General features: G+C 47.8%; 1 protein-coding gene across 2 annotated transcripts in view; it reads left to right on the top strand.

Annotated features, from left to right (window-relative positions):
• Nucleotides 1-18,540, top strand: part of Sdk1 (sidekick cell adhesion molecule 1) — a 986,062-nt gene that overhangs the window by 886,980 nt on the left and 80,542 nt on the right. For both annotated transcript variants that reach the window (XM_023713416.1, XM_023713415.1), the window contains exons 28-29: nucleotides 834-932; nucleotides 16,359-16,553. In XM_023713416.1, coding sequence (XP_023569184.1) covers nucleotides 834-932; nucleotides 16,359-16,553 — 294 coding nt within the window. The remainder of the gene's footprint in view (nucleotides 1-833; nucleotides 933-16,358; nucleotides 16,554-18,540) is intronic.

Here is an 18,540-nt window from a genome sequence, read left to right as displayed (position 1 = left end):
AAAAAAAAAAAAAAAAAAAAAAAAAGAATAAAATACTGTTCGCAGCTTAATACCCAGAGGCAGAATCCAGCTGCTGAATGGCTGCTGCACACACCACACAGTTTCTGTATCGCTGCTCTGTGCCCTCTGCCTCTCACTGAGGAACCAGCCCATGATTAGAGTCCAAGGAAAGGTCTCACACTGCCACATACCACCTGGTCTGTGTGCTTAAGCAAATACATTTCACAAGGGCTACGACCCTATTATTCAGTGCTTGCACAACACAGAGCTGCTGTGTGAATTATCAGTGTGCCAAGCTACCCTAAAGAATTATTAGATGTATTTGTGTACATCAAGTCTTCATTTTCCAGAACAAAGCAGGAGGGGAAGGGCTGGCATGCACAAGAGGAAAAGCACTGAGTGCCAACATGCTGTTTCATGAGTAGTTATACACTCCATACCGAGAAGGGTGGAAGGGAGGCCACCTTGTTAAACACCTGCTCTGCGGAGATCAAACCGAGTAGAGGAATCTGAGCTCAGATAAGGTGGAATCTTTCCTTCCATTTTGATGGACACTCTTACTAGTGTCTTCGGGTCCTATCTGAGCTCTCACTGTTCGCTGTTCCTAGCACAGTTGATAAGCAATGCTTACAGAACTTGAAAGAAGATGGACAGAATTCAAAATGAGGTGATTTTCCAAAATTAGTAGGGAGCCACAGAGTGGCTTGGTTCTGAAAGTCATTCATTGGATACTTGGGCATGTTTCACTCATGAACAGTGTCACAAGGGTAGACACCATGCACAGCTGACCTTGAAATCCCGTGTGCTCTTGCCTTACTGTTGTTCTCCCACAGCCCCAGGCCCCCCAGTGAGGCTGGTCTTCCCTGAAGTGCGGCTCACCTCAGTGCGGATCGTGTGGCAGCCCCCAGAGGAGCCCAATGGCGTGATTCTAGGTAAGGACCAGAAGGGACAGAAGCAGAAAATCACACTTGGATGCCTTCTACTGCTTCTACTAGGAAGTATGGGGATAAAAGCAGATCTTTGCACTAGGATGGGATGAAATCTACATTTTATTAATCCAGGATTTCTTCCATTTGTTCATGGTTCATTGCAACACCTTTGTAATGGGCCTGTGTCCACCATGCATCTAGGAAGGAGCAGCCCAGTTTCTCATAGATGACACAGACCTGGGCTCTGTTCCTGAGCTCCTGGGAATAGTGCTGTCCTGCTATGAGTGCTGCACCTGATCCTGTCAAGGAGCTGCTGGGCCCAAGACCACATTCACACCTAAGTTTTTACTTAGAGAAACAACTCTGATAACATTGATGAAAAGCTTTCATTTTTCCCACCTCCCGAAAGATAGCATATTATATGTTAAAATATCATCAATGTTTTTATTTACCCTTTCACCAAGGTGAATGGAGGACTGTGTGTGTCAGGCATTGTATGCATAGTGGGAAATAGGAATGAGTAAGACCTTCCCATCCTTGCCCATGGCCCGTCAGGCAATGACACAGCCACAAGCCTGCTCACTGCACACCCCACAAGTTGTTCATGGGATGAAGGTCTCAGTGGCAGGATCTTGAGGCAGAAGTCTGCTTTTGAGCTGGGTCCTGAGGGGAAGTGGCTTCTGCAGGCCTGGGGGAAGGGAGGAGCCTGTGTACAGTCACAGGCTATGCCTGGGCTGCTGCGCCATGCCAGAACCTGCAGTGAGGGGTGGCCAGGTTAAAGTGGATGCTTAAGGGTACAGAGTACTGCTGCAGACCTAGGTCGGCACTCAGATTAGGTGACATTTACCTAATTTGGACCCTGGAGATCCTCACTCAGGTAGTGTATGTTTTAGATGATTTCTGGTAAAATCATAAATCTGACCTTGCAAACAAATCACCATTTTTACTTGCTTTTCATGTTGGAGTCTAGGATGTGGTTTAAAGAATGTGTTTTATTTTAGAAAAAAAAAAAAAAAAAAGGTTGAAGCCCTGTGCCATGGAGCACAGTAGGGAGCCATCTGAGAACTCCGGGCAGCAAAATGACAAGGTCAAGTTTGTCTCTGGGTAACAACTTTGGCAGCCAAGAGAAGGTGGCCTGAAAGGCAGATGTTTATGGAGCACTTGCTTCATTAACATTGGGTCCACATTCATTAAGTTGGGTCAAGCGTACTGTCTCCCACACAGGAAGGCTGTGGCCTCTTTTCCCTGTAACCTTCCTCTGGGAATCTTGGAACTTCCTGGTAGAATTTGTCATAAATATGGCATTTCTGACTTGAAGAACCTTTATACTCATGAGTTCTTGCTGCCCAAATCACAGTGAGCAGCCATAGACGTCCCTGCTGGAGGGAGCATTTCAGGGAGCAGTGGCCAGGCATGGGAACCAGTCCTCAACATGGTACCTTGCAGCCCTCTTGAACAAGTAGGCTTGAGCATCTGAGTATCCAGGAATCATTGCCCAGCACACCATGGTGAAATGGGAGACAGCTCTAGAGGTGGAGAATGTGGACTTTTGATCTGTCCCAGATCTGGAGTCCCCAGAGCCATTTTCTGGGAAGAAGCAGCCCTTGGAACCTCCTAGCCACTCCTCATTCTCTGGCCAACTCCATGCATGTGTTGCAGCCACGCTGCTCCACGAGGTCAGCTGTGGCTGTGTGGCAGGCGTGCATCCAGCTGCACTGCCATGAGAGGATTCTGTGTTCTGAGCTCAGTCATGACTTGGAACCGCCCACCCAGGCCCTTGCTAGAAAGATGGGCAGCTCTGGCCTGGACCAGTTCTGCCTGTAGAGACCTCTTCTCCAGCACCCTGCTCCTCCTGGGACACACATGGCAGATGTCCTCATGCTCCACTTCCTGTGGCTCTAATTGATACCACAGACTGGGTGATTTATGAAAAATCAAGGTTTATTGAGCTCAGGTTCAGAGTGCTCTATAATCAGGAAAACAAATGTTAGAGACATCCTGAAAAGTAAATGACAAGATATAAAAATGAACTCAGTCCCATTTGGGCAGTGAGACTGGATCCAAAGGGCTTCTGACTTCTGGTTCAAGAGAAATTATGGAACATTAAACACAATATTAAAGCTGGATCTATAAAAATGAAGGTTTGCTCTGACTCTGGGGGCCAGGAGGTACAAAGTGGAAGGGACTATTGGGTGAGAGACTTTTGCCATGGGAAATCTGAGGAATTCCAGGGGAGCATGGGACATCAAATTTGAGGTGCATGTGCAAGAGTGCCAAATGGGCCTTGTTTTGTTTTGAGACAGTGTCTCACTCAGTTGCCCAGGCTGGGCTTGAATCTGTAATCTTTTTGCCTCAGCCTCCTAGCATGTTGGTATTCCAAGCATTTATCATCACATGCAACTGAAGTAGCTTTTATGATAGACCTCACTCTCCCAATAAGCCATTGATCTCTGAATGAATTTCCCATTTATAACAGCAGGGCCCTCATCTGAAAAAGCCCCGCCTGCTTCCGCTTCTTCATACTTCCCTGAGGGGGTGGGCTTTCAGCCTGAGCTCTGTCGGGTGAGTGTCCTCTGGGCTACAGACTCAAACACCCCTCGCTCAGCATGTGCCTCTCTGGCTGGCGCCTGTCCCACTGCCCCCCAGAGAGCGCATGATGCTCTTCTCAGCACAGCACAAGTCCCCCAGTCTACATGGAACTCAGCTTACTTTAAAATTATTGAGAGTCCTTCCTGGTCCTCATTGTGGTCTGGGGAGTTTATATTTGTAATCCCATGGGGGAAAAAATGGAATTCTAGCAAGTTAATTCCAGTCTACCACTACTAATGTGGCACATGGCAAGAATAAGGACATTAGGCATAGAGTTGTGGGGAGCCAGGTAGGGCAATGATGGCTAACCAGAACAAAAGCCTCTATCCAGGGCCAAATCCAGGTTTTATTAATTTGTGAAGAAAGGAGTGGCTTGAGGATGAGTGACTGTGAGAGTGGCAGGAAGTACATGAGTGCTGTGAGCTGGGCCAGGTAGGAGGCCTGAAATCACCCCTGCGATATGCAGAGAGAAACATATGCAGAGAGTAATCCACATTACACAATTTGAGGTAGTATCTAATGTCTTGGGGTCAGGGCTGCAGCTCTAATGTGTAATCTTTTATGCCCTGGGAAGTCATAACCTCTTACCACAAGGCTTGATCCCAACAGACAGTGTGGGGCATGGCTCTCCCTCCTACCTAGCTCACACATGTTATTTGGGAGCTATGAGGTGGGGCAACACTGACCTGTGGCCTTACTTCAAAGACTACATATCAGCACCATGGCTAAACTGATTTGCATTGCTTGAAGCCAGCTGAAGGGTTACGGAAAAGTCCTAGCCGGCTCTGTACATACAGTACATGGAAATAGGGCCAGGCTTAGCCAAGATGGAGACAGTTGCTCTTCTTTCAGAGAGAGAGTCATCCAATTGGTCCTCCACATAAAATTTATCATTTACTTTTCAGGGTGCCTTTCGCATTCATTTTTTCTGATTCTGAAAGCACTCTGCAGTTAAATTTAGACAACAATGACACACCAGCCTACATTAATCAGAATAGTCTAATGACATCAAATAGTCCATGGGTTTGGGAGACCAGGACCCCAGACATCCTGGTCAGAATATGGCCTGTGTAGCCTCTGGAGAGCAGTGTGGACATATCTGGGGCAGGTGGTCACAGCCACACTGTCTGTTCCAGTCAGTGTCCACTCCTAGTCCATCTGCCCAAGACTCCTGCACACATACCCAGAGCTCTTCACTGCAGATTTGTTTAAAGGGCAAAGAAAAAAAGCAGCCATCGTCCTCTGCAGTTTGTGGGACATGGATCTGGGGCTACCTGCTTGTGTTTCTCCTGGGTTTTACATACTGCGTTATGCATGGGCCTGATGGGAGAGTGGGTAAGGATTCAGAATCAGCAGCCACACTGGGGTTCAGACCTCAGTCTTCAGTTCACTTGCTGAGTAAACATATGCAAGTTGTGTGGCATTCCTGTGCCTCAGTTTCCTGAGTCCTCAGAGAGGAATAACACTTGTGCTTCCCATCAGATTAAGTGGGCTGCACATACAGTATGCAGAACCATGCCTGCCACACAGCCAGCACTCAGTAAATGGCAGTGCATCACCTCAGACCAGAGCCCTTTGAACCAGGTGGGATCACTGAGCCCAGGGCTTGGTCCAGTTCTGGTATTTTGTTTGTGTGCCCCAGTGGTTTGTTGTGCTGATGTAGTCTCCATTGCTCTGGTTGCTGGAGCCAGGGATTCTTGCTGACAATAGAAGAAAATGTAGAAAGGCAATTTGGCCAACAAAATCATCCTGATGTGTGCTGCAGAAGCTCAAGTTTTGGTTTGTAGCCTATGCGGGGCATGGGGGGGGGTTCACTGGAAATCATAAAATTCCATATAAGGAAAATGTAGTACTTCAATACTTTGAGTACCCCAACTGTGGCAAAACAGATGCTAAATCAAACTTTGCTGGATCTACCTGTAATGCAGAAAGCATCCCATTTAATCCTGTTTTGTTGGAATAGCATTTAGCTGTAACAGATGTTGTTGGGGTAGCCTGTCACCAATATGTTACTACAGCCAGCACACCAAAGTGTATATGCTGCAGGAAAGACAGGAAAACAATTTCTAAAGACTCAGGTTGGTGTTCATAAGGGAGAAAAGAAACCATCTCTTCGCATGACTCATTTTACATCCAGAGGCCTTGAATCAATGTTCCCACCCCGGCAGCACAGTCTTCTGAGTGTATAAACACCTCTGTGCCTGGCACTTTTGTAATCTATATCAAAACATGTTCTTGCATTTCCAAAAAAGATTAACAGCATGAAACACTGGCAGGCGCCTGGAGGGAAAAACACTTGCTTATTTGCGTAAATATTTTACTATGGAGAGCTTTTAGTGTTTAGAGCCTTCCTTTGGGGCACTGCGGAGCCACCTGAGTGTGGTCATCCCTCCTCACTTGCCAGGCTGCTCCACAAGCCCTGCCCTCATACACTGCTGAGTTAGACACTCTGGTTTCTGCTTCCACCTCCACTATATCAGAAGGCCTCCTGCTTCTGAGGGCCTAACACTTACCTAGAGCTTGCTACTGAGAGTATGGGGAGCTCTGTTGAGGATTAGGAGCTCAACTGAGCTCCCATTCAAATGGGAATACAACAGGACTAAAGCAAGTCCAGAATCCAGCAGGGCAAGCATTAAGTCCTGTAATTTCATGTCCAGCATCTGAGACAATCAGTGGCAAATTCTGAGCTCCAAAGGGCTTAGATGACTCCACCCCGGGACACTTCTGATGGTTATAGTTCCTGCTGCTTCTCTCTTAAGCCCACATTGTTCCCTCCTTGCAGCATTCCTTAGACAATCCACATGTCTGACCCATGTCTACATAGTCCTCATTTGGATCCACCATTGCATCTGTATGACTGTAATGTAAGCAGCTCAGCTTAATGGCTGTCCAGGACCATTTGGCTGCTTATGGGTTCCCTGATCTCCTCCAGGTTAGCAAACATGTCACTGTCTTCCAGTGGCAGTTGGTGGGTCAGGTACATTGTGTTCTGCTAGTGGCCTAGCTTTGAGTGCATGAGGTTTAGGGGAACTGTCAGACTGGTGTTCTTTGTAGGGCAAGAGCACAATCCCCAGAAGGTTTGGAGCCACCTTTAATGTCTGGACAAAATCCCAAAGGGATATGCCAGCTCTCTGGCATCATCAGACTTCAAGAAACTGAAACCCTATAGGCTTGCAGTCTGTGGCTGCATCTTCTTCGAGTCTCCTCTTTGTGTCTCCAGTACTGGAGAGTGGGAGGCATCTCATGCTAGCAGGGCCACACACCCTTTCTCGACCCAAGTCTGGAGGTACATAGTGTTCCTTCCATATCTAAGTCTATTCAGAAACCTGTGTCAGCCTCTCACTCGGTGATTTTAATCTTCACTTTGGATCGATGCTCCCCATGCTTGGCCTCATTCCTTTGAATGCCTGTATTATCATAATTCACCCATAACCTTAAACATAGGGCCTCGGCTGACTCCTCCTATTGATTCGCCTTTCCCATTCTTCCCTAGTACAAGCCACAGCCTTCCGATCCTGCCTCACTGAAATTCAGCACGCTAATGCTTCTGATCTGGCTGTGACCATAATTACATAATCAGCCTTTTCCCCACAAACGCTCTCATCTCTGAACACCATCTATCATTATATTCTCTAAAAATGCAAGAACTATTACTCGGCTGCCTCTTTTACCAAGTATGTACCGAAAAAGGCTCTTCTATTGTCTGTTGAGTAAGATTTTAAATGTGTCAGGGTAAGATATAGGTATTGTAATCTTTTGTTCAACAGACCACAGTGCAGGGACTAGAAATGATTGTATCTATATTTAAAAAGAAATAATAGTAAGGTACATATATAGCCCAGAGACTGCGGAATTTTCTCCCAGTAGCTCAGTGTGGGAACTAGATCTGAGATAAAAAATAATAACCCAGATTTCCTGCAATTAGAAACAGGTGACTTTGTGCCTTGCAGTTTACATACACTGTGTACTGCGACTTCACCGTGGCTGTACAGAGCTCGCAGTATGAGGGCCACATGAGGCAGGTCCAGACAGTGCAGCGTAATAGGCCCTCGGTGCCCACAGAGGTAGGTGCTTGGACTCCTGCAGACACCAACATCTGCAGATGTGCAAGTCCCTTAAAGCAAAACGGTGTCATATTTACATAGAACCTGTACACGTTCCCCTGTGTGCTTTAAATCATCTGTAAATGACTGCAGCGCTATAGACATGGTTCTTTTCTCTGAATCTTTCCAGTCCCTTGGTTGAAGCCAAGATGTGGAACCCTCACTCACAGAGAGCTGGCTGTACTAAGCAGTTGTTAAAACTCGCGTTTCTGAAGGGAAAACATAAATTTGATATATTGTACAAAATATAATAAAAACCTCATGTTTGGAAAGAAAATTCTATTTTGTTTACAATTCAGAGCTGGGAGTGGTGGCACATGCCTGTGATTTTAGAACTTGGAAGGCTGAGGCAGGAGGATCATTGCAAGTTGAGACCAGCCTGGGCTATAAGTGAGCTCAAGGCCAACCTGAACAGCGTAGAGACCTGTACCCTGTCTCAAAAAGACAAAAAAGTAATAATAATAATTCAGGTACACATAAAAATGATTAGCAAAACCTTCTGAGATTGTAGTGGTAATCTGTGAGTGGGAAAGTGGCCCTACTGTAGGTACACATACCCTGCCCCCCAGCATTCATCACCGCCAGCCCTGAGGGGCCACCCCCAGACTCTGGGCTCTGAACTGGGCCAGATGTTTAAGGAAGTCCACCCCTTCCCTGAGTAGTTCTGAGCCAGCGCTGCTGGAAGCCAGTGGATAAACACTGTGGCTGTCTCCCTGAGATGAGGCTCCCATCTCCGGTGCGGGGTGCCCAGCCTCAGGTGGCCAGGGCTCAGGCTCACACTGTATGCTTCTTCCCTGTGCAGCTCACTTCCTCTTTCCTCTCCTGAGGTCACTCCCAGATAAACCTCCCACCCTGTCTCAGAGCATACCATATAGTCATATGTAGCTCATGCTATTTTGTTTTCTACTTTTGTAAAGATAACTTTTATAATAAGGAAATAAATAATATTTATGATATTTAGGGTGTGGGTATAGGGGTTGAACCCAAGATCTTTATACTGGACTGTATCCCCCAGTCCTTTTATTTTTTGAAGCAGGTTCTTACCAAATTGCTAATTTATGATCCTAATCCTAATTTGTAATCCTGATGCTTCAGAACCTCAAAGTACCAGGATTACAGGTTTCATATGATATTAAAAAGACAAGACTATGTATGGCAAGGGAAGGGGCTGAAGCACAGAGAGAACTTTAGAATGGCCTCAGAGATCCCTGTCCCATCCAGCCTGGGCTGTCTTGGAGTGCATTGGAAAGCACCATGTGCAGCAGAACAGCCAACTGCTCTGGACAGGAAAGTTGGACGCTCTCACATGTGAGCCGGTTCAGTGCTGACTGCTGACCAGCTCAGCAAAAGTGCCTCATGCCCACGCAAGTAAGACATCCAGCATGTCAGTTGGCCCTGAGTCCCTTCTTCCCCAGGAGCACTGTCTTCCTTACTTTTCTGTTTGCTATGATCTGGGGAGCGAGAGGGGTGTGTACAGCACTCACACCACCTCCTGTGCCTTCCTCTTGCACAGGATGAGGATGTTTAGGAAGGACCTTGGCTCCCTACGGAGTTGCTCAATTTAACCTTCTGAACTTCTCAAGTTGGCATAATGTATCAACCATGACAATCCACCCTTGTCAACTTGGCACCCAGACACATTTCTTTAAACTCATTTCCAGAAACAAAGACATGCTTATTCTATCATTTCACGATATAAACATTATAACACAGGCTTACCAATCCTTGAAAACCAGTATTAAGTCTATCAACATTGTGTTACATTAGAACCCTAACATTTTGTTCTTGGCCCCCCAAAGACTGATGCAAATCCCTCTATGCAAAAAGCAGTTGGTCCATCTCTAAGAGTTGCCAAGCTCTTAACAGTTTCAGCATTGCTGAAAAGTCTGAGTCCCAAGTCTCCTCTGAGATGCAAGGCAAACTCTTAGTTTCAAGCCCCTATACAAATGAAAAGTTCCAGCATTCAGTGGCACAAAATAAACATTTTCATTCCAAAAGTTACAAATGGGAATACAAAGGAACAGGACCAAAGCAAGTCCAAACTCCAGCAGGGCAAACATTAAGTCCTGTAGTTCCATATCTAGCATCTGAGACAATCTGTGACAAATCATGAACTCCTGAGGGCTTGGATGACTCCACCCCTAGGACACTTCTGGTGCTTGTAGCTCCTACTGCTTCTCTCTTAAGCCCACATCATCCTTGCAGCTTTCCTTCGACAATCCGTATTTCTGGCTTTTCCAAACTTCTGGGGTCTTTGGCTTCTCACTCATAGCTTCACACACTGCCCTCTCAGGGGCACACTGCCTGGCCTCCCAGGCCTTCTGAATTTGAGATGGAAGCCTTTTTAACCCCCATAGCCCTTGTATTCTGAATGCATCTAAAACCAGTGCCACGTGGATGATGCCAAGGTCTGATGCCTGCTGGAACAGTAGCCAGGTTTTCTTCTCTCTTGGATGTAGGGGTCAGGTATCTGGATCACCGGGAACTCTGAATGCAATTCTGAGGAACAAATTTGTTTATGCTACCGCCATTCTGGAACATGATGCTCTGCAGCTTTCTCCTCAAAGCAAAGTCTTTCATAGACTTTGCAGTTTTGAGCCTGCACAGGGTGAAGACTTGCTGCTTCTTGTGATGCCTTTGGGCCACCTTTTCTATTGTCCTGCTCCTTCTCAGCAATCGAGATCTCCTCTATCTGTACAGTCCACAGATTTATTGGTGCTTCCTTTCTGGACAAACTCACAACATTTTAAATCATCCTGTTTTGCTCTTTACTCTTGATTCTCAACATAAACCTAGATAAAAGCTCCCAACAATAGCCATGTGGTAGCCTCAGCATTAAACTGCCTTGAAATTTCTTCTGCCAGATTAATTAGTTCACTGTCTTTAATCTTAGTCTCAGGCAAAGTCTCTGGACAGGAGCAAAATGCAGACAAACTTTCTGCCAAGCCATAGCACACAGCATCTGGAGGCCAGCACCCAAGACAATCCTCCCAGCAGAAACTTTCTAAGCCTCGTCTTTACCAAAAGGATTTCTATTAGCCTTCTGGTCTTTTGGGTTCTGACCAGAATCTTGCATAGATAACAGCCTAAGGCAAGCCCCCTCTCCAGACCATTTCCAAAGGCTCTTAAACCACATGGTCAGGTATAATCACAGCAATGACCCCACTTCTTTGGTACCAGATTCTGTCTTAGTTACTCTAGTTGCTGAGACAAAATACCTGCTACTCAAAAGTTAAGGAAGGAAAAGGTTGACTTAGCTCACAGTTTGTGGAAGTTTCAGTTCACAACCAGCTGTCTCCAAGGCAGGGAAGCATGGCACAAGGGCAAGTTTCAAGGAAGCAGAAGACAGCAAAAGCAACAAGAGCAAAAGGAGGAGAGGAGAGCAAGCCTCTTTTCCACCCTTATATTGTAATCAGGCCACCTCTGGGGAGGGTGGCACTCCCACAAACTCCTTGCATTCCTCTTGCACAAGATGAGGATATTTACAAAAGGACCCTGGATTCCTGCTGAGTCGCTTACTTAAGCTTCTAAACTTCTCAAGTGGACACAATGTATCAACCCTAACAAGCACCCACTGTACCCACCCTGTGCTCTGGCCCATGTGGACTGTTGTTTTCACCTCTTCTAGAATCAGCAGTTTTGCCTCTGGCCTCTGCCACAGGTACTGAGCTTGAAGCCTCTTCAACAGACCTTTTTCCAGCACTGACGCTGCAGGATTTTCCAGGTGGCCTGGATTTTTTGGCCACTTTCTGGCCAATTTGTGTCCCCCTGTGGAAACTGCCATAAACTGAGCATTTTGCTTTCCATTCTGAGTCCAGCCCATCACCACAGTGGGACTTACTATCTCTGCCCTTAGTCTCACTCCCCCATCAGCACCTTCAAAATACCTTGCTGATATTCTACAAATCATCTTTTGCTGAGAGCAGGAAAGAGCTAAGTGTGGCAGCAAGGCATCCTAAGTAGGGCAGGCTCTGATTCCAGGAGACCCACCCTCCTTGTCACGGTGTTCATGGGGATGCATGGTCCCCACCTGCCTCACAGGCAGGAGGCAGATACCTTCTGCTTGTGAAATGCCGTAGGTCTCTTCTGCTGCGTGGTAAGTGTCAGAACCTAGAGGCCCTTCATCGCCTTATGAACTGCAATCATCTGGGCTTGCCCAAGGTGAGCACAGACAAGGTCTCTGACTCCCTCCAATACATCCAAGGGCTTCTGGAAGAACACAGGCTCACATACAACACATAGCATGTGGCAGTGTGTTACCCAGAGGAAGCAAGATGGCATAAGCCCCAGAGGAGGATGGAGTGGAGCGCAGTCATATGATATAGTCACATGACCAGGTTACCCAAGTCCAAGGGTCTTCCTGGGAATATGGGAGAATAAGGGTGAGGGCAATGATGGAAAAGAGGATCTGACTCAGCAAAGAGGTACTGGTTCCCCCAGTCCATAAACTTGTGGTTCACAAAGAGATGATGTTGAATAGAATCTTCAGTTCCCTGAACTAGTGTCTCTAGCAACAGAACAATCTGAGTAGAGGTATAATAATACAGATTAAATAACAAAAATACATCTATGATCATGTCTAGATCCTAGAAGTGAATAATACCTCAATAATTCAGACTTCCACATTGAAAGGCAGTTTGGAACGTTATTGAGGAATCTCAATCCCACACCACTCTGCAAAACGTGAAATTGCAAATAGGGAGGTAAGGCTGGCTGCCTTACCCATGGAGGAGTGTATTAATGGGCATGGAGTGCCTGGTACCCTCCAGGATAACCGACAAGGGCAGGTCAGGGGCCTGAAGAGGGTATGATGTTGGATGAGTTCCACCTCCCTGCTGTCTGAGGTAGGCCTGTGCTTTCTCACACTGTGAGGAAACAATCTGCTAAACCACAAACATACTTGATGTGCAAAATGATGTGATCCTGCCTGAACTTGCAGTGTGCACAGAACAGGGTACACAGCCCTACCCCAGGCATCCTCTCTTTTTAAAGCACTTAATTTTCACTTCTCTAGGAAGTCCTGTGTCTCTCAGTCTCCAGGAATGATATTCAAGTGTCTGAATTCGCTCTCACTGCTCACTCAGCATTCTTATTCTTGCTGTTTTTTAAAATACTGTATTTGATCATGGTCTCCTCGGTCATGTTTATGTCTGCTGATGTAGTCTTTGGGCTTGGTCATAAAGTGTGATTGGTCTCTGCAAAACATCTTTCTTTAGTGTCTTTAGTTTCAAAGTATGCATGTGGCAGTGGCTTTGGGCCATGGTGGGTTGCTTTTGTGCCCATTAGAGATTGACTGTGCTTGGATGGTTGAGTAGAAGTTGAGGCCATACCCAGGTCACCCAGCTGACACCTGCTCCTCTATGAGGCCCACTTCAGGCTGTGTGTAGAAGCGACAGTCCCATGTAGACAGCAGTGCCCTTGCACAGAGGTGGACTGTTACCCCAGCCTTGATCTCTGCTGTGAGCCACGTTCACCTCTTCCAAAGCAGATGTCACTCTGTACCTGCAGCCTCTGACTGCATAGTCACCTCAACACAGAGAAAATCAGATAGCTGGTGAAAGCCAGAGGTAGACAGATTGAGAGGGCTGGGGTGATGGGAAAAACTGTTTCCATCTCTCGCAGCAGCTGGTGAGTCTCAGAACACATAATTCAGAGTTAAAGACAGATAACAGAGGTAGGTGTATTTAAATATACAAAGGTAAAGAAAAATAGTGAACCAAAATTAGGTGACAGAAGGGATAGGAGACAGGTTCGAAGAAGGAGATGATGCTGATTTCACTGCCGTTCACAACAAAGAACTATGGGATGCTATGAGAGGGAATAAAGAGCTAGAAGAACCCAGGACAGGGGATGAGCCCTCCAAAAGATCAGAAGGGAAAACTCACAACCAGCCAAGCACCTGGCAGCCAGAGATGTTAGGGGCAAAAGCAACGTGCAGGAATGAGTGCCTGCTGCACTGCAGAATGCATAGAGAAAGGAGGATGTCGCCAGGTGCAGTGGTGCCTACCTCTGACAAGTACTCAGGAGACTGAGGCAGGAGGATTACAAATTTAAGGCTAAGCTGAATTATACAGTGAGATCCTATCTCAAAGGAAAACAGGGAAGAAAGAATAGAAAAATGTCTTCCTAAGCACTCTGCTTCTATAGTCTCAGATTATCCCTGGGAAGGTGCCCAGGAAAGCAGCAGTGGTGCTTGCTCAGGAGACAGGCTCGGGGAGTGTGAGATCAAGTGTGAAGAGGCATGCCTTGCACTATTTACTTTGCACTAATTTTGAGCCATATAAATGTAGTACAATTCAAAACTAATAATAAAACACTTTACTACAACACTTTAATGCCTTTTTTAAAGGCAGTTTAAGTCTCGAGCTTTCCGAGATTGAATACTAATTTCATGTCCAGAGCCGCTGCTCCCAGTTAAAAGCATCGAACTGGAGTCAGGTAGAAGTCGAATTAGGTAGTTCTCCTGGCCTCCAAGGAAACAGGAAATTGTTGGAAAATGTATGCTTCCTGAGAAATCACCACTTAGGGACGCTTGCCTTTAATGCCTGGTGAAGGTGGGGGCTTGCTCCTATTAGAGAGTCAAGTGGCAGAAGTCAAGCATTTGTTTTGATCCTCAGGAACCAGGATGGGAACTTGCATATGTCTACGTGTGACTCCTGGCAGGGTCACCGACCTGTCCTAAAGCTGCCTAAAGCTTTTGTGGAACTGGCACCTCCTCTGTGTATGGAAGGAGAAGCCTCAAAATAAAACTCTGTGGAGGCTCATGAAAGCATTACTTGGGGCTTACCAAGGAGGTGTAGGGACAGTTGGAAAATGGCACCTGTCAGCTACAGGCCAGTGAAGCACTAGTTAGCATGCCCATGTTGGAATCACATCAGATCCAAGGTTGCTACAGGCTGAGCACTATGGCTGCATCCGGTGTGGGACTGGTGAAGTGTGTCCTGCTGTCCCCACCACCATGGAGGGTTGGAGAGGGGGTGTCATTTGTGCACACAGCGGGGAATTAGCAAAGCCTGGATTCCAGTCCAGCTGTGTACCTTCTAGAATACATGTCCCTTCTCCCTAGAAGGAACACTGTTCCTGTTGAGAAAGCTGCTCATCAAAGGGGCTGTAGGACACAAGGGACTGTCCCCTTCCTAAAAGATGGGCATGGGCTGTTCTCTCTAGAAAGAGAGGCCTGGGGTTCCCATTGGCACCTCCTCCTGCACTGCTCACTGGGATTCTGGAGAAAGGTTAGCCAGTCATTTCTAGGCTTCTACATGAGTGAACATGGCCAGGCTTAGAGCCTGGTATGATTGCTAGAGGTCTGAGGTCAGCTGGGCCACCTCCAGGAAATCCCTATGACTCTGGGTCCCCATGCGAGTAGACAAGCCCATCCATAAGGCTAAGCCATGGCCAAAATGGTAACACATCTGGGTATCCAAGTGGCATTGTACTGGGTAGGGTGGCCATACCATGCTCCAGTCTGTGTGATGATAATACTGATGCTGACAGTGACCTCTTGGCCATCAGGGCACTCTCTGAGTGTGACATCTGTGTGGTTATCCTCCTGGCCTCTGTAGGGCAGCTGGGTGAGGCTCTTTGCACAGCTGGGGATATGGTAGCATAGAAGCTGGGAGAATGCCAGGCAGCTTGGTCACTCTGGAGCCAAGGGGCAAGCGAACAGAAGAAACACAGGGAGCAGAGGTGCCTCATACTACATAGGCTGGAGGAGACCAGCTGGGGCATGAGCCAGCCTGTCAGCATGCCAGGCAGCACTTGGTCTCTGCAGGTGGCCACCCAGAGCAAGGCTGCCTGAGGTGGCATTGCTGGCGAGGCCTGGTAGGCTCTGCTTGCTGGCCTACCCCTCTGGGTCCCCCTTGTTTAAACTGAAGAGTTGGGCTGTCATTAATTTTTCTGATGCCACAGTATCCTGTCCGTTCTGGTTTTAATCAGCATAGAAGCCCAGCAGCAGGACCACACGCTGTCTGCAAGCCCAAAGAAGGACAAGCCTGGTGCGAGCATCCCAGGCTGGGTCTGAGAGCTGGCAAGGCCTCTCTTTAAATGCTGGCAGGCGGGCCTCGGGGTTGCCTTGTTGGAGGGGTTTGATCATTAATAATGTCTGATCAACCATGAACCTTTAATAGTCAAGGAACTTTGAGCCACTCAGAGCACACCCAGCCCTCTCTCAGCTGATTAAAAAACACTAGGGGAAGGTTCTTCAAAGTGAAAACTCCCTGGAACTAAAAGGAATATGTGGGGAGGGGATACCAAGAGGAGAAAGCCCAGAATTATGGGTAATGGGAAACAGGAGGATGCCAGGCCCATGTGGCTGTTCCACTCAATAGGCTGCATTGTGGTTGGCAAATGTTAGTTGACCTGCTGAGGGCTGGCACTGCCCTGTTCTACTCAGAGGAAGAGAAGTGCACCGTCACCCTGTGGGTGGGGGGAGAAGGGGACAGAATAGCCATAGCTAAGGTGCCCCAGTGCTGGACTCTGGTGGCATCCTCAGAAAAGATGAAAATGTTTTCACATCTTGTTTCCATGAAGGATGAAGAGCAAAAGCAGTTCCTGGGGGATTGTGTTTAGAGGCCCCTCTGTTCATCACCCCGAGTATGATTTCCCTGTCAGTATACACCACCCTACTGCAATCTTTGGGTTTCTGATCCAGAAGTCATTATGGGGTGGCAAGCGAGCCTGATCCCCAGGGACTGGCTGAGCAGTCTCCCGGTCTCTCGCCGCCCCACCTCGCCCACAGGGTACCAGATCGCCTACCGCCTGGCCAGCAGCCGCCCCCACACATTCACCACCGTGGAAGTTGGTGCCACTGTACGACAGTTCACAGCCACCGAGCTGGCCCCGGAGTCTGCGTATGTCTTCAGGCTGTCTGCCAAGACAAGGCAGGGTTGGGGGGAGCCGCTGGAGGCCACAGTCATCACCACCGAGAAGAGGGGTAAGTGCTCTAGCCCAAATCTAATGTCACAGATGGCAGGCAGGGGCAAGGGGACATCCAGCTGCCACGCTGGGCTCTCTGTGATCCACACAGTGGCTGGGAAGCTTGTGATTTCCTTCAGAGACACAGGAAGGACTCACTGAACAAAGCAATGAACTGGCCTCCTTAATCATGTGGTATCTACATAACACAGGCTTTAGCCACTTCTTCCTGTCTCAGACAGGAGAGATTACCCAGGCTTAAAGATAAGAGGCATGGCTCAGGGAGGCTGTGCTACTGGTCCAGGGTTGCACAGTCACATGAGTATAAGCTTCCCAGATCTACACACCTGCTCTCTGCTGTTCTGAATTGTGTGTCTAGGGAGCAGGTGTGTAGATGTCTTCTGATTAGCTGCCCTCCTATGACACACAGGGACCAAGTGTGTGGGGTTCTGTGTCTCAGTCCCTCCTCACTGCACCCTGTGAGGTACATGGTGTTCCCAGCAATCTCACAGAAGCAAAAGTTGAACAGATTTATCTATTTGCCAGTACCTAGCACTGAGAAGCTGAGATTTGGACCGGCCCCATGACCACAAGGCCAGCTTCACCCACCAGTGTCTGCCATGGCTACTGTCTCTTGGGCTCCTGCCCACAGCCTCAGGCCTTGCTCTAGAGTCTTCCCAGCAGCCCAAACTGTTTTATGATGACATCAGGGCCAGGGCAGAGGAGGCTGGATGCAGAGCCCATTGGCTCCTGGGAAACAGCACTTGGAGATATGTGGCCTTGGGCAACTCTGTCTGTACGTACTCTGAGTCATAGCCCCAAACTGCAACCTGGTGTACAGCAGTCATCATGGTACCCAAGACACCTGAGTGGCTGTCCACGTTGGCATCAGGGCTTCCTGGGAGCAAGGCTGGAATGATGTAAGTGCTCACCAGATGTGAACTGCTGTTACTGCTACATTTGTGACCATTTTAATTTTTTTTTCTGTGTGTGTGTGTGTGTGTGTGTGTGTGTGTGTGTGGCACTGGGATTGAACCCCAGGCTTCTTTGCACAGAGCTCCATTGACAGTCCCTTTTATTTTTTGAGACAGAGTCTTAACTAAGTTGTGTAGGCTGGGCCTAAACTTGAGATCCTCCTGCCTCAGGCTTCCATAATGACTTTTTTTATTATGAGATGTGAAATACAGTTTTAGGGAGTGAGGAGTTGAAAGCAGAGCGCTTGAAAACAACTATGGCCTTAGATCTAGAAGAAAAGGAGACCAACACTGAGCTTCCACCACATCGTGTCACCTTGTTGGACAGGGCCACCTCCGTATCCTTCTCTAGATCTCACAGTGGTGCTCTAGGGTTTGCGGGAAGGGAAACCAGTGCTCTCTAGGATGAGCCCCCACAAAGGTGCTGTGTGACTGCTGGGCTGGAGACACCTGTGCAGCCCTGGGGCCTGCTGGGGAATGAAAGGTTTTATCTAAGTCAGTTCCAAGTGGAAATACTCACATGAATCCCATCGTGGGTGGAGCAACACAGCCAGCCCCCATCTGCCTACTCTGAAGGCAGGGTCCAGGTCTCCCCACCTTGTCCCCCGCATGCACCCCATCTTCTCCAGGTCACCTGCTTCTCCAGGAGGTTAGATTTGCCAGCATGCCCAGGGACCCTCTGTCTGTGACTCAGAGGCAGGGAGCCGAGAGAACCTCAGATTGGCAGTGTGTCCAGAGGGAGGCTTTGGAGCAAGGAAAGGTTCTAGGAGAAATCGGGCGGCACCACGCATACCCAAGGAAAGACTGCTGATTAGGGTAGATCGAAGTGCTTCTCATGGACCTGTCACTGCAGGGCCCACGATCAATTGCTGCTTTATTACACCCCACACATTTTAATCAGAATCAATAATCTTCATGATAAACAATTAAACAATTATTCCTCCCTCTGTGGAGTTTCTCTATTGAAATCAATGGGGTGCAGGGCACAGTGACAGGCCAGTGATACCCACTTGAAAACAGAGCTGGTCCTGT

The sequence above is a fragment of the Octodon degus genome, unplaced genomic scaffold (assembly GCF_000260255.1).
Source record: "Octodon degus isolate 3935 unplaced genomic scaffold, OctDeg1.0 scaffold00031, whole genome shotgun sequence".
NCBI lineage: Eukaryota > Metazoa > Chordata > Mammalia > Rodentia > Octodontidae > Octodon > Octodon degus.
This window is presented reverse-complemented; position numbering and strand designations above follow the sequence as displayed.